This window comes from Chiloscyllium plagiosum, chromosome 9 (genome assembly GCF_004010195.1).
Source record: "Chiloscyllium plagiosum isolate BGI_BamShark_2017 chromosome 9, ASM401019v2, whole genome shotgun sequence".
Classification (NCBI taxonomy): domain Eukaryota; kingdom Metazoa; phylum Chordata; class Chondrichthyes; order Orectolobiformes; family Hemiscylliidae; genus Chiloscyllium; species Chiloscyllium plagiosum.
The window spans coordinates 4999452-5014738 of record NC_057718.1 but is presented as its reverse complement, the minus strand read 5'-3'; the positions used below and the strand labels follow the sequence as shown (position 1 = coordinate 5014738).

At 43.7% G+C, this 15287-nt stretch overlaps 1 protein-coding gene across 3 annotated transcripts in view; it reads right to left on the bottom strand.

Moving 5' to 3' along the window:
- Positions 1-15287, bottom strand: part of phactr2 (phosphatase and actin regulator 2) — a 213700-nt gene that overhangs the window by 143233 nt on the left and 55180 nt on the right. Inside the window, exon 1 of one of the 3 annotated variants that reach the window (XM_043695295.1) lies at positions 13843-13870. The exons of the other annotated variants lie outside the window; for them this stretch is intronic. Within the exon in view, the coding sequence (XP_043551230.1) occupies positions 13843-13855 (13 nt within the window). The 5' untranslated portion in view covers positions 13856-13870. Of the gene's footprint in view, positions 1-13842; positions 13871-15287 lie in introns of those variants that run through there. 3 annotated transcript variants of the gene reach the window in all.

Here is a 15287-nt window from a genome sequence, read left to right as displayed (position 1 = left end):
TCATCTTCCGCCTAGGAACCCTCCAACCATAAGGGATGAATGCAGATTTCTCCAGCTTCCTCATTTCCCCTCCCCGCATCTTATTTCAGTCCCAACCTTCGAACTCACCACCGCCTTCTTGACCTGTAATCTTCTTCTCGACCTCTCCGCCCCCACCCCCTCTCCGGCCTATCACCCTCACCTTAACCTATCGCATTCCCAACGCCCCTCCCACAAGTCCCTCCACCCTACCTTTTATCTTAGCCTGCTTGGCACACCCTCCTCATTCCTGAAGAAGGGCTTATGCCCGAAATGTCGATTCTCCTTCTCCTTTGATGCTGCCTGACCTGCTGCGCTTTTCCAGCAACACATTTTTAAGCAGTATTCCATCATACTCCTGACTTGTGCCTTGTAGATGGTGGACAGACTCTCAGGAGTCAGGAGGTCAGTCACTCGCTGCAGGATTTTCAGTCTCTGACCTGCTCTTGTAATCATTGTATTTATATGGTGAGTACGGTTTCTTATCAATGGTACCCCTTAGTGGGAATTCATGGTAATGTAATGGTAATGCCATTAAATGCCAAGGGATGATTCTCTTTAACTGAAGATGGTCACTGCCTGGCAATTGTATGGTGCAAATGTTATTTGCCACACATTTTCATCCAAGCTTGGATATTGGCGTACCTGAACATGGACTGCTTCAGTATCTGAAGAGTCACGAATGGTGCTGAACTTGTGCAGTCATCAGCGAACATCCCCACTTCTGACCTTACGATGAAGGGAAGGTCATTGATGAAGCAGCTGAAGAAGGTTGCACCTAGGACACTACCCTAAGGAACTCTTGCAGAGATGTCCTGGAGCTGAGATAACTGACCTCCAACAACCACAACCATCTCCCTATATATCAGGTGTAATTCTAACCAGGAGAGAGTTTGCCCCCTGATATCCATTGATTCCAGTTTTGCTAGGGGTCTTTGATGCCACACTCGGCTGAATGCAGCCTTGATGTTAAGGGCTGTCCCTCTCCCCTCCCCTCTGAAATTCAGCTCTTTTGTCCATGTTTGACCCAAGGTTGTAATGAGGTCAGGAGCTGAGTGGCCCTGGCAGAACCCAAACTGGGCGTCACTGAGCAGGTGCTGCTTGATAGCACTGTTGATGACACCTTCCATCACTTTACTGATGATCAAGAGTAGACTGATGGGGCAGTAATTGACTGAGTTGGATTTGTCCTGCTTTTTGTATACAGGATGTACTTCATGGGGTTAATAAAAAATCAAACAACACCAGGTTATAGTCCAACAGGTTTATTTGGAGGCACTAGATTTCGGAGCACTGCTCCTTCATCATGTAGCTATAAAGTATAAGATCATAAGACACAGAATTTATAGTAAAAGATTACAGTGTCATGAAACTGAAATGATATATTGAACAAACCTGGACTGTTCAGTCTTTCATCTTTTAGATGGGCTTCAGCTTGGTTCCACAGGTCGGCGAAACATCGAGGGTCAAAGGGCCTGTACTGTGCTGTAATGTTCTATGTTCTATGACACTACAATCTTTTGCTATAAGTTCTGTGTCTTATGATCTTACACTCCACAGCTCAGTGATGAAGGAGCAGCACTCTGAAAGATAGTGCTTCCAAATAAACCTGTTGGACTTTATACATACACATCGTTCCCCATATGAACCACCTTCTGCATGAAAAGGTTGCCCCTCAGGTCCCTTGTAAATCTTTCTCCTCTCACATTTAAAACATCCCCTCCCCCCCTTGGGAAAAGACCTTTGCTATTCACCTTATCTATGTCTGGCATGATTTTATAAACCTCTATAATGTCACCCCTCAACCTCCTATGCTCCAGAAAAATGTCCCAGTCTATTCAGCCTCTCCTTACAACTCAAACCCTCCATTCCTGGCACTATCCTGGTAAATCTTTTCTTAAATCTCTCCAATTTAATTACATCCTTCCTATAGCAGGGAGACAACAACTGTACACAGTATTCCAAAAGTGGTTTCACCAATGTTCTGTACAACCGTGACATGATGTCCCAACTACTATACTCAATGGTCTGAGCATTGAAGGCAAGCATTCTAAACCTCTTCTTAACCACCCTGTCCACCTGTGACACAACTTTCAAAGAACTATGTACCTGAACCCCTCGGTCTCTCTGACAACAACCATGAAACCATTGTCGATTGTTGGAAAAACCCATCTGGATTACTACTGCCCTTTTAGGAAGGAAGCTGCTACCTTGACCTGGTCTGGCCTACTTGGCCACAGCAATGGAGTTGACCCTGAACTGCCATTTGGCCAATTTGGGATGGACAATAAATGTTATCCCAGATAGCGGTGCCCTCATCCCGCGATTGAATGAAGGAAAAAAAATCACTGTAAAATGTTTTTTGCAATCAAATAGTACTGGTAATGTCAGGCATGGTATAATTTATAAAATTAGGGATCCACATAACATATGTGATACAGTAACGCTGGGAAACTTTAATTTGCATACAGACCATAATAACCAAATCAACACAAATACTGTAGGTACTGTACAGGATTGATTCCTGGAACAGCATGTTGAAAAACCAACTAAGGATGAAGCTATTTTAGTTTTTGTGTTATGTCATATAAAAAGGAGTTAATTCATAATCTTGCTGCAAAAGGCGTCTTAGGGATAGTGACCATAGTATAATTCCACATTAAGTCTGAATATAACACAGTTCATTCTGAAGCTTACGTTTTAAATCTGAAGTGGGGATACTATGAGGATATAGGATGAAGGGTTTATGCCCAAAATGTCAACTCCCTTGCTCCTCAGATGCTGCCTGACCTGCTGTGCTTTTTCCATTGCCACACTTTTCTTCTCAAACTACAAGGGTATGACCAGCAAGTTGGCTACGGTTCACTGGAAAAATATGCAAAAATATTTCAAGTAGACAGGCAGTGGCAGTATGTAGTGAGGGATTACATGGTCTACAGTAGAAATATATAGCTGCAAGTCACAAACCACAGTGTGAAAGTTGAATGAACTGTGGATAACAAAAGGAAGTGAAATATCAAATTAAATCAATTGAAATAATTTATAAGGACACCAGAAAAAGTGGTAAGCCTGAGGATGAGGAACAATTTAGAACACAGCAATGAATCACCAAGCAACTGAAAACTAAAAAGGAAAAGAGAATATGAATGCAGGCTAATGAGAAACATAAAAGCAGTGTAAAAGTTTCTTTAATTATGTGAAAAGGAAAACATTAACTCAGAAAAATGTGAATGCATTACTGGTGAGGACAAGATAATTTGTACAAGAGAGCAGGGAAATGGTTGAAAAACAAAACAATCACTTATATTTATCTTCTCAGATAAAGATATGGAAAATCAAGGCTAACAAGGGACTTGTTAAACTGAGGAACTGAAAGAGGTTTGTATCAGTAAACAGGCGGTGCTTGAGATTACAGAGACAGCTTCTTCCTTCTCTCGTCATTATACAATCCCACGTCCTGGGGACAAATCTGATGAACCTCCATTACAATCCTTCTATGGCAATGATTTGGAAATGCCAGTGTTGGACTGGAGTGTACAAAGTTAAAAATCACACAACCACCTGATGAAGGAGCAGCACTCCGAAAGCTAGTGCTTCCAATTAAACATGTTGGATTTTAACCTGGTGTTGTGTGATTTTTAACTTCTGTGGCAAGTAATCCTTCCCTAAATAAGAAGACAAAACTACATGGTACTGGCCAACATCTCTGTCTCAGGCTTGCTGCAGTGCTCCAGTGAAGCTCAGTGCAAACTTGGAAGAACCTCATTTTCTGCTTGGGGACCCTGCAGCCCTCCAGACTCAATATCAAGTTCAATACTTTTAGGGCCTGAACTCACCGTGTCCCAGCACCCAACCACACACACAAGGCCCTGTTATCATTTACTGAAAATGTGTTGCTGGAAAAGTGCAGCAGGTCAGGCAGCATCCAAGGAGCAGGAGAATCGACGTTTCGGGCATGAGCCTGAAGATTCCTGAAGAAGGGCTCATGCCCGAAACGTCGATTCTCCTGCTCCTTGGATGCTGCCTGACCTGCTGCGCTTTTCCAGCAACATTTTCAGCTCTGATCTCCAGCATCCTCACTTTCTCCTTGTTATCATTTAGTCCGCCATTACACACCATCTATTGTTAGCCACTAACAGTCTCCATTAATAGTTAATCACCCTCCAAGCCAGATTGTTATCCATTTCTTTGTCTGTCCAACTGTTCTTCTCTCTCTCTTTGGGTTCTATCCCCACCCAGTGTTTACTCCTTACCCCCTCACCCTGTCTTCTGCATATAGACTGACATTTCCCCAGCTACCATCAACGATCACTGGACCCAAAATGTTAACTCTGATTTCTGGTCACAAATGCTGCCAGATTGGCTGAGCTTTTCCAGCAACTTCTGTTTTTGTTTCTGTACATATTACACCGGTACTGATCTCACCTAGATGTTCTGTACAACTGTAGGAAAATATCTTTACTGCCGCACACAACTCTGCCTGTTACAACTTCCACCAATTACACAGCAGGGCAGGTACAACCTCCACCAATTACACAGCAGGGCAGGTACAATCTCCACCAATTAAAGAGGGCAGGTACAACCTCCACCAATTACACAGCAGGGCAGGGTACAACCTCCACCAATTAAACAGCAGGGCAGGGTACAACCTCCACCAATTACACAGCAGGGCAGGTACAACCTCCACCAATTAAAGAGGAGGGCAGGGTACAACCTCCACCAATTAAAGAGGAGGGCAGGTACAACCTCCACCAATTAAACAGCAGGCCAGGGTACAACCTCCACTAATTAAGGAGGAGGGCAGGTACAACCTCCACCAATTACACAGCAGGGCAGGTACAACCTCCACCAATTAAACAGCAGGGTAGGTACAACCTCCACCAATTAAGGAGGAGGGCAGGTACAACCTCCACCAATTACACAGCAGGGCAGGTACAACCTCCACCAATTAAGGAGGAGGGCAGGTACAACCTCCACCAATTAAACAGCAGGGCAGGTACAACCTCCACCAATTAAGGAGGAGGGCAGGTACATCCTCCACCAATTAAAGAGCAGGGCAGTTAGAATTGGTTGAATGGTCCATTCCTGTGTTTCTAAAACTCCTTCTACACTATTCCAGGACAGGGACAGCACAAGGTTAGATGCAGAATAAAGCTACCTCTCCACTGTTTCACCCATCCCAGAATAGGGGCAACATGGGGTTAGATACAGAGTAAAGCTCCATCTATACTTCCCCCCATTAAACACTCCCAGCATAGGGACAGTCCAGGATTAAATACAGAATAAAACTTCCTCTACACTGTCTCCATCAAACACTCCCAGGAAAGGGACAGCACAGGGTTAGATCCAGAGTAAAGCTCACTCTACACTGTCCACCCCAACCCAGGAATGGGATAGCATGCGGTTAGATACCGAGTAAAGCTCCCTCCACATTGTCCCCATCAAACACTCCCAGGACAGGGACAGCATGTGGTTAGATACAGAGTAAAGCTCCCTCCACACTGTCCCCATCAAACACTCCCAGGACAGGGACAGTACGGTGTTAGATACAGAGTAAAACTCTCTCTACACTGTCCACCCCATCCCAGGACAGGGACACACGTGGTTAGATACAGAGTAAAGCTACCTCTACACTGTCCCCCCTCCATCCCAGGACAGGGACAGCATGGGGTTAGATACGGAGTAAAGCTCTCTCTACACTTTCCCCATCAAATACTCCCAGGACAGGGACAGCATGGGATTAGATACAGAGTAAAGCTCCCTCCACAATGTCCCCATCAAACAATCCCAGGACAGTGGCAGTATGGGGTTAAATACAGAGTAAAGGTCTATCTACACTCTCCCCCTATCAAACACTCCCAGGACAGAGACGGTATGGTGTTAGATACAGATTAAAGCTCCCTCTACACTGTCAAGAATGTGGTACTGGAAAAGCACAGCAGGTCAGGCAGCATCCGAGGTGCAGGGAAATCAATGTTTCAGGCAAAAGCCCTTCATCAGGTAGTCCTGAAGGATTTTAGCCCGAAACATTGATTTATTTACTCCTTGGATGCTGCCTGACCTGCTGTGCTTTTCCAGCACCTCACTCTTGACTCCAATCTCCAGCATCTGCAGTATTCACTTTCGCCTATCTCTCTACACTGTCCCCATCAAACATTCCCAGGACAGGGACACCACAGGATTAGATAAGAGTAAAGCTCTCTCTACACTGTCCCCATCAAACACTCCAAGACCAGGGACAGCACAGAGTTAGAGACATAGTAATAGACAAGGATAAGTTGAATCAGGACAGGGTTTCTGGAATCACATGAATGGCTGTGTGGTTGCTCACAGCAACAAATGAGAAGAGTTTGCATCCAGACCCCAGTTTGGGACAGATGGGTGAGAGGGAGGAAGTTTGTATCAGGCAGTAGGAGAGGGGACTGTGACAGGGAGCAGCAGAAGGAGAGGAGTAGACACAGCTGGAGGAAGAGCATTCACTGGGATGTTGGATGTCACCAAGCTCTGCGTGTGGAAGAGATGACCCAGACTGGTGTTCCATCATGGGGCATCCCCTCAAGATAGTGGCAACCAGTGCCCATCAACAGAGACCACATTTAATCCCACTGTTCCTGAGCAACCCAGTATTAATAACCTCCAAAAGCAGCGAGTTGGATCTGGGAGCAGTATCCTACCAGCCAAGCTTACTTAAATCACATCTAAAAATCACCATTACATCAGTCACTTAAACTCAAAATCAATCCCATGCCAATGTATGCATTTAGCTTTGATTTTTTAAAGAGTTGAAAAAAATTATCTCAACTATTTGGCAAGAAAATATTCCAGTATTGTCCAAGAGATTGTTTTCTAATGGCCATTAAGCTTATTAATGTCAGCCATTCATTTATAATTCAGGACTTCATCTCAACAGCCTGCCATGAAAGGTAAGGTCCTTTCAATGATGGAGGAAGTAGCCCTATCCTTTCTCTAAATGGGTCACTACCCCAAAGCCGACCTCAGTTCAGGTCAGGAACGTGGAAGTGGCCATTATGGGAGAGGGTCACAGTGTTTGTGGAGCTGCCAGGATAGGTGGACCAGGGAAGTTGGGGGCCTGGTGGGAGGGTCGGCAGTGCTATCTGCAGGACAGGTCGGAGAGGTGGGTGGTCCTGCAGGTGGTGAGCCAGTACCAGGGCACCTCAAGGCTGGAGATACCCCTCTTTGCCCAGAGAGAGAACATCCACCAAAGGGATATGAAGCCGGTAGGGCCACAGAGTACCCAGTTCCAATAGCCCTTGACCTGGCTTTGGGAGAGCCCTCCCACATCCCGACAGTCTTCACACTTGCTAGTGACTCATTCAATGGGAGGAAATACTGGTGCCATGGCAAAAACAACCCCACCCCTACGTGCCACCATCACTGCATGAATCAGTTCAGTTTCCTGTAGATTGGGACTTGCTGCAGCTCCCAGATCCCTACACCTGGGAAAATCAACTGAAGGCACGAATAGGCTGGGAAGCTGTCCCAGTGCAGATTGATGCTCCAAACAAACATGAATTCCATTTGCCCATTCTGTCCCCAGATCCTTCCATGTCCAAAAAGCTTACTCATGATTATATTGAACAGTAAACATCCACAGTTCCCTGGTGTAAAACATTTCACAGATCATCAAAAGAAATGTTTCAGTCCTAAACTGTGCTGTACTGTACTATTCTATGTTCTAAACACCTAAGCTCTTATCCGGAGGCAATGGTCCGTGCTTGGAATCTCTCTAGAGAGGAGAAACAAACTCTCTGTGGCAAAGTTGTCAATCATTCTATGAATTTGATAACTTTAAATGAGATCACCTCTCATAGAGCCATACAGCACGGAAACAGACCCTTCAGTCCAACTAGTCCATGCTGAACATAATCCCAAACTAAACTAGTCCCACCTGCCTGTGCTTGGCTCATATCCCTCCAAATCTTTCTTATTCATGTGCTTATCTCTTGTAAACATTGTAACTGTACCCACATCCACCACTTCCTCTGGAAGTTCCTGCCATATGTGAACCACTCTGATTAAAATGTTGCCCCTCATGTGTTTGATACATTTTACTCCTCTAACTTTAAAAATATGCCCCTAGGTTTGAAAGCCTCACCCGAGGGAAAAGACACCTGCCATTCATACCTTACCTCTAAACTTCATAATTTTATAAACTTCTATAAGGTCACCTATCATCCTCCTACACTCTCATTATTCTAAACATAGAATGTACACGCTCAGTCTCTCCTCAGGGAACAGCTCTGTTCATCCAGGAACTGTTTTGGTGAATCTTCATTTCACCATCTGAGGCAAGTATATGCTTTGTTCCGAAAGGAAACAAAATTGGAATCAGGTATGGCCCTCCCAACATTTGGTATAATACCAGAAAAATTTCCTTTGTCTTGTATTCCAACTCTGTTTGAATAAAATCTCCAATGCCATTTTCCTTCTGTGTTACTCACAGTACCAGCATGCTAACCTCTCTGTTTGCAATGCGCAATGACACATCCATTCCCTGAAATCTAACATTTACAAATCTCTCACTATCTAATAAACGTTCTGCACTGTGACAGAAGTGGCTAATTTGACATTTTCCCACAGTCTAACATTTCTGCTATCTCCTTGCCAATTATTTAACCAGTTTACATCCTCTCTACATCCTCTTTACAAACTCCTCAGACCCTTTAAAATTATTTATTCTTCCATGGTGTGTGGGTGTCACCGGCCGAGCCAGCATTTATTGCCTGTCCCGAATTAGTCTGGGCAAGGTGATGTTGAGACACCTCTTGGTACCACTGCAGGCTATGTGGTGTAGGCACAGCCAGAGGCTGTTACAGAGGGGAGTTACAGAGTCTTGATTCAGTGACAGAGATTCATCTCTAAATGAGGATCGCATGTGGCTTGGAGATCTAATCAATGGTAATCCCCAGGATCTTAATAATGTTGGACTAAACATTGATAATGCCATTAGATGTCAAGTTACAAGAATCAGATTCTTCCTCTTGGGGATGGTCACTGTCTGCCATACTTGTACCATAAATATTACCTGCCACCTTTCAGCCCAAGTCTGTGTTGCTCCATACCAACGTGGACTGCTTCAGTAACTGAGGAGTCATGAATAGTGCTGAACATTGTGCAAGCATTGGCAAACATCTCCATTTCTGACGAAGGGAAAATCACTGATGAAGGAACTGAAGATATTTGGGCCAAGGACACTACTCTAAGGTGAGATGACTGACGCCCAAAGACCACAACCATCTTCCCATGTGCTGGGTATGACTCCATCAGAGAGTGTACTCCCTGACTCTCATCGACATTAGTTTTGCTAGGACTCCTTGATGCTATACTTGGTTAATGGGGCATTGATGTCAAGGGCATTCATGCTTATGTCACCTCTGGAGTTGAGCAATATTGTCTCGATTTGTAACGAGGCTGTAATGAAATCAGGAGCTAAGTGGTCCTGGTAGAACCCAAACTAGAAATCAGTGAGCAGGTTATTGCTGAACAAATGCTGCTTGATAGCATTGTTAATGACCTCTTCTCTTACATTTGTGATGATGAAGAGTCAACTGATGGGGCAGTAATTTGCCACGTTAGATTTGTCCCGTTTTTTATGTACAGGACATACCTGGGCAATTTTCCACATTGTCAGGTAGCTACCAGTGTTGCAGCTGTACTGGACCAGCTTGGCTAGAGGAGTGGCAAGTTCTGGAGCACATATCTTCAGTAGTAACGTCAGAATGTTGTCAGGGCCCGTAACCTTTATGGCATACAGTGCCATCAGCGATTTCTTAATATCACACGGAGTGAATTGAATTGGCTGAAGACAGGCAACTGTGATGCTAGGGGCCACTGGAGGCAGCCAAGGGTCATCAACTCAGCAGTTTCTGGCCAAAAATGTTTGCAGACATGAGAATCTTTTGCACTGAGATGCTAGGCTCCACTGTCATTGAGGAGGCGGATATTTGAGGAGTATCCCCCTCTGATTAATTGTTTAATTGTCCATCACCATTTCACAACTGATGTTTGGCTGGCTCCGCAGACAGTGTCGAGGGAACTAACAAGAGAGAAAAACCTACTTTCCCTCATCCTTAACAATCTGCCTGCCCCAGCTGTATATCTTCATGACAGGGTTGGTAAGAGTCACCAACACACAGTCCTTATGAAACCACGGTCCCATTTTCCCATTGTATCATGTTTTATACTTTATCACCGTACTAAACGGGATTGAATTAGAACAGATCCAACTGCAAGCATCCATGTATTCAACCACAAATCTGCAATCCTAAACTGTACTATTACCTGGACAGGTAAGATAACCTATGATGAAGGAAGACTTTGAGAGAGAGGTCTAATACCCTTTGAATTATATTAAAAAAAGACATGCGTATGCAAAAAAAGTGCAGAAACTCATTGGAACAGACAAGAGAGCTTTCTAAATTAACTGTCAAAAGTTTCAAAAGCGTCATCAATCTGTCAAGGCATTTAAAATCCCCAGCCTTTAAATTATTGGAGAGAGAAAAAAACAGACTGGAATGTAAAAATAAAGCAATGCTTGCCATTTCATTCTTGTTATTGACATAAGCCTTGAAGTTTCCCTGTCTGGAGTGATACTGATTTTACAAACGTCCATTCTCATTCCAGGGCACCTGACATTTCACATTTTGATTGACAGCTCCAAGTTGTTGTTGAACTGTTTGAAGTAGGACTATGAATTCCGATGCTTGGTTTTTAAAGGGATTAATAGAAAGGTTTTTCATTAGTAAAGGGATCAAGGGTTACAGGGAGAAGGCAGGAGCATGGGGTTGAGAAACATATCAGCCAGGATTGAACTGTGGACCGGACTCAATGCGCTGAATGGCTTAATGCTGCTCCTACGTTTTATGGTCTTATGGAAAATAAATATAGTCAATAGGTTTTTTTTTATCAAAAGGAGCATTCTTTGCAAATGGTGAGTTTTCCAACAGATATTTTAGAAATTTGTTTTGTCTCAATTGAGCATGTGCCCCCAGGGCTTCCCATGGTGGATTGTGCGTATGGAACGTGTAAGGACAGAGGATGGTTAGTGGGGGTGCTAAGCTGGTGTAGCAGCCTGTGAAGGGTGCTAGGGCACGGTGGTTAGCATGGAGAGTAGAAGGGGCCATATGGGATGGGTAGGGATATGAGGTTGCATATGGGGTACTGAGAGGGTAAGATGGGTGAAGACTGGTAAGTTTCTTCTGTTATTTGTTTCATCTATTTTTTAAACAAACAATCTTGAACAATGTGCCAGTCACCAAAGAAGACCAGCTGTCCAGTTCTTCTCCAAATTTATCAGCCTCTGCACTGTTTCTGGGAGGGATGGGGAGGAGGTGGTCACAACTCAAACCCGTCCTCTCCATCTCCACCCTCCCTCCTGTGCACTGGTCCAGCATGCCTCCTGCTTGGTTGGGTTGTGGAGCTGAGAGGTGTCCTGGACTTTCCCAATCTGACCCGTGCCACTGTCTCTGTGAAGATCAGATATTGTATCCAAAAGCTCATCGACTCTCACTCCTATTATTTCATCTGGTACCTCTTCTTTACTGACATCAGTTCCACATTTTCCTAAAACCCTTGGTACTTCCAGCTTGGAGAAAGTGAGGACTGCAGATGCTGGAGATCAGATTCGAAGTGTATAGTGCTGGAAAAGCATAGCAGGTCAGGCAGCATCCGAGGAAGAGGAGAATCAACATTTCGGGCAAAAGCCCGTCATCAGGAATGAGCTGATTCCTCATTTGCTGATGAAGAGCTTATGCTCGAACGGCCAACTCTCCTGCTCCTCAGATGCTGCCTGATCTGCTGTGCTTTTCCAGCACCTCAATCTTCGACTACTTCCAGCCAGTCCTCTGTGCCTGCTACCATAAAGCCAAAATACTTGTTAACGTGAGTGCCATTTCCTCAGCCTTCAGATGATTTCAGCCTTTCAGCCTCCAAGGGTCCATTGTTTAATGTCATCCACAGTCTTTTGCTGTTGTGTTTGGGATTTCCTGCACTCTGTATTGAACTGTGCCCATTCCCAATGACGGATTGATAAAATGTTCCATCACATTCGAAGCAGTGAAACGGACAGTCAAAAGTAGGATCTTATATTTAAACAAATTACATCTAAAAAGGGAAATGGTTCTTGTAGATTAGAAAATTAGATTAAAGGAGTTGATGGCACAGAAGCAATGGTAAACAATTCATAAATAATTCATAATATCTGTTTAGCTAAAGAATGAAAATTTTCCAATGAGATTGCAGCGAACGGGAGAAGTGAAGAACACTATCTGATTGTATTATTGCTAAATATTAAAGCTGAGCTTTCAGAGACTAGCAAAGGATGACCAAAGCTTGATAAGATGGAGAAAGCAGAATCCAAGAGTAAATTAGTACAGACAAATTGTAAAAGCTTTGACAAATACAGAAACAAGAAATACGAATTAAAAGCAGTAAATGCTGGAAAAACTCAGTCTGTGTGGCTGAAAAGAGGTAGAAGAGTTAATGTTTCACGCTGATGGCCATGCCTCAGGATAGTGTTTCTGAAAGGTCGCCAAATGTTTCCTCTCGTTCTCTTCCTGAAATGTCAAGCAATAAATTTGGATGTCAATGCATTCATAAGCTACTAACCAACATTGCTGAAGAAAATGTTTATTGGAAGTTGTGAATGATGGTTGGCAATTGATTTTTTGAACCTGATCATATCTGATCTTCCTACCGCAAGTTAGGGTTCCGGATAAGCATAGTTGAATTTTGATTTTTAAGTACCATTAGGCATCTTACAGTTTGTTACAAAGACACACACACACACATTCATACACATATACATACACACTGAGACAGTTAAACACACACACTTACGCACACCATCACAGATACTCACACACTTACTTATACAAACACACATATAGGCACTCAGACACACAGACACAAACACTCATACACACACTTATAACAGAGACACACACTCACAGAAACACTCAGACACACACACTCATACTCACAGACACACACGCTCTCACAGTCCCCCCGACATACAACACTCAGAAACATACACACAAACACACCTAAGAAAAGTGGTAGTCAAACTTTTCCAGCCAAAGATCATCTACAATCAGTAATCAATCCCAAGAGATCAGCTTCATTTTTGACATAACGCCCGAGGTTTCCCCTCCTCGGTTAATAGCGACATATCCCAGGGAGTCCCTTTCCCCACTGAATATTGATTCACTCCTGAGGAGACCCCCTCTCCAATTAATATCACAGCGCCCTCGGGGAGATACCAAAAGAAATTAACTTCCGACCGGGGATTACCTGACAAAGTTAACAAAAAAGACTGTGTCAGTTATCAAAAAGCCAAATGGTGCTTTCAACTCAGCAAACATTCATTTTTATTCACACACGGAAGCTGTGAGCTTGTTGATTGCCAAGCATAATTGTTTTCTGAAGACTGGCAGCAAGATGATGGATTCCCTAAAAACCAGTCCTTGTCCATTGGCCCCATTGATAGCCATGGATCCCCAATCCGAAAAAAAATCATACATGCTTATTCTACTGAGGTGACATAAATTCAAAATACAATTTCAGACAGAAATAAATCCAGCTTCATTGAGCAGAGAATGAGTTAAGGAAAATTTAGTCTCCTCTCTGCAAATATCTCCAATCTGAAGAGGAGGTGTGCTCAATTAAAGTCTGTGAAAGCACACTCGCAAATAAAAACACACGGTTGAAAAGCGATAAAACCCACGTGCACTACATTGAGATGTTTATTTACACAATTTTTTAAAAAATCACACTTCAAAAGCAGTCCAGTAACATTCAACTCACCAGAGTTATTCATGTTCAGGAGTGAGAAGCTGCAGGAATTCAGTGTGGAACAATACACATCTCAGCTTCCAATACTAATGAATGTTCCTGTCACTCTGCTGACTAACCACCCAGTGCAAGCACAGACTGAAACAGAGACCATCAGGATACACAATGTCTCCAAGGATGTCAAACAGCCATTATGTCCATTATAGGCTAAGTGAATGCAGCAACAGTCCATCAACTGTACACAAAAAACCACAAGCTATTTTCATTCTCTCTCTGTCTCTCTCTGTCTGTCTGTCTGTCTCTCTCTCTCTCTCTCTCTCACACACACACACTCATAATCCCTCCATCTCCTCCTTCTCCCACTCCCATTTTCACCCTGCTGCATCTGTAGCCTGTGCGGAGATTTGAATGAGAACAAAGACTGAGAAATCCATTTTCACTTCCCACAATGTTGACTGGATCTATTTTCACATAAACAGGAAAGAAGATGGTGGGAATCTGAAATAAAAACAGGAAAACAGGCAAGGGGGTGTCAACCATATTGATAGAGAGGGAGAAAAAAGAAAAAAGAAAAGAAAGTTATTATCTCAGATCAAACACTTTGTATCTAACCCCAGCCTGAATCTCTTGGTGGTTGAGAATCACGTTGTGCTCTTTCGAATGCAGTAAATCTATATTCAGAGTGAAATCATTTCCATGGATGTGCAATAAATGTACAGAACACACTGCAATATTTATAATGTTCTCAAAAGAGAGCGACCCAGTGGTTTTGAACTCTCTCCATTAAAGATGACACATCCCCTGGTGGTCCATAGGAAGGTTGCAAAGCAACATGCTTATACTGAGCCAGACCTTAGGTCCAAAGCTTGGTCAGAGAGGTCAGTTTGAAGGGGGAGCTAAAGAGTTGAATAAGTAACTGCACAACATTGGGTCTAGGCATTAAAGGCATGGTCTTCAACACCACAGTGGTTTAAAGCAGGACCCCTCAGAGTTGGAATTGGAGCTACCTCAGAGGCTTGTACCTTTGAAGGAGTGTGCCTTTGGAGAAGGTTAAGGAGATGGGGGAAGAGCCATTGGCCAATTTAAAGACTAGGCTGAGAATCTTTAAAGCACTATTTAACTGGGATCTGAGGCACAGAGGTAAAAACAATGACTGCAGATGCTGGAAACTAGATTCTGGATCAGTGATGCTGGAAGAGCACAGCAATTCAGGCAGCATCCGAGGAGCTTCGAAATCGACGTTTCGGGCAAAAGCCCTTCATCAGGAATAAAGGCTTTCAGGGCAGAGGAAATGACCTGGGAGTTGCAGTGGGAGAGAGACTCCCTGAGATTCTTGTAGAGAGAGGAGGAAAACTTCTTCAAGGCAGGCATCGTTGCAAGAGGATTCGCAGTAGGGTTAAAATCAACGAGGTAAAAACAATGACTGCAGATGCTGGAAACCAGATTCTGGATCAGTG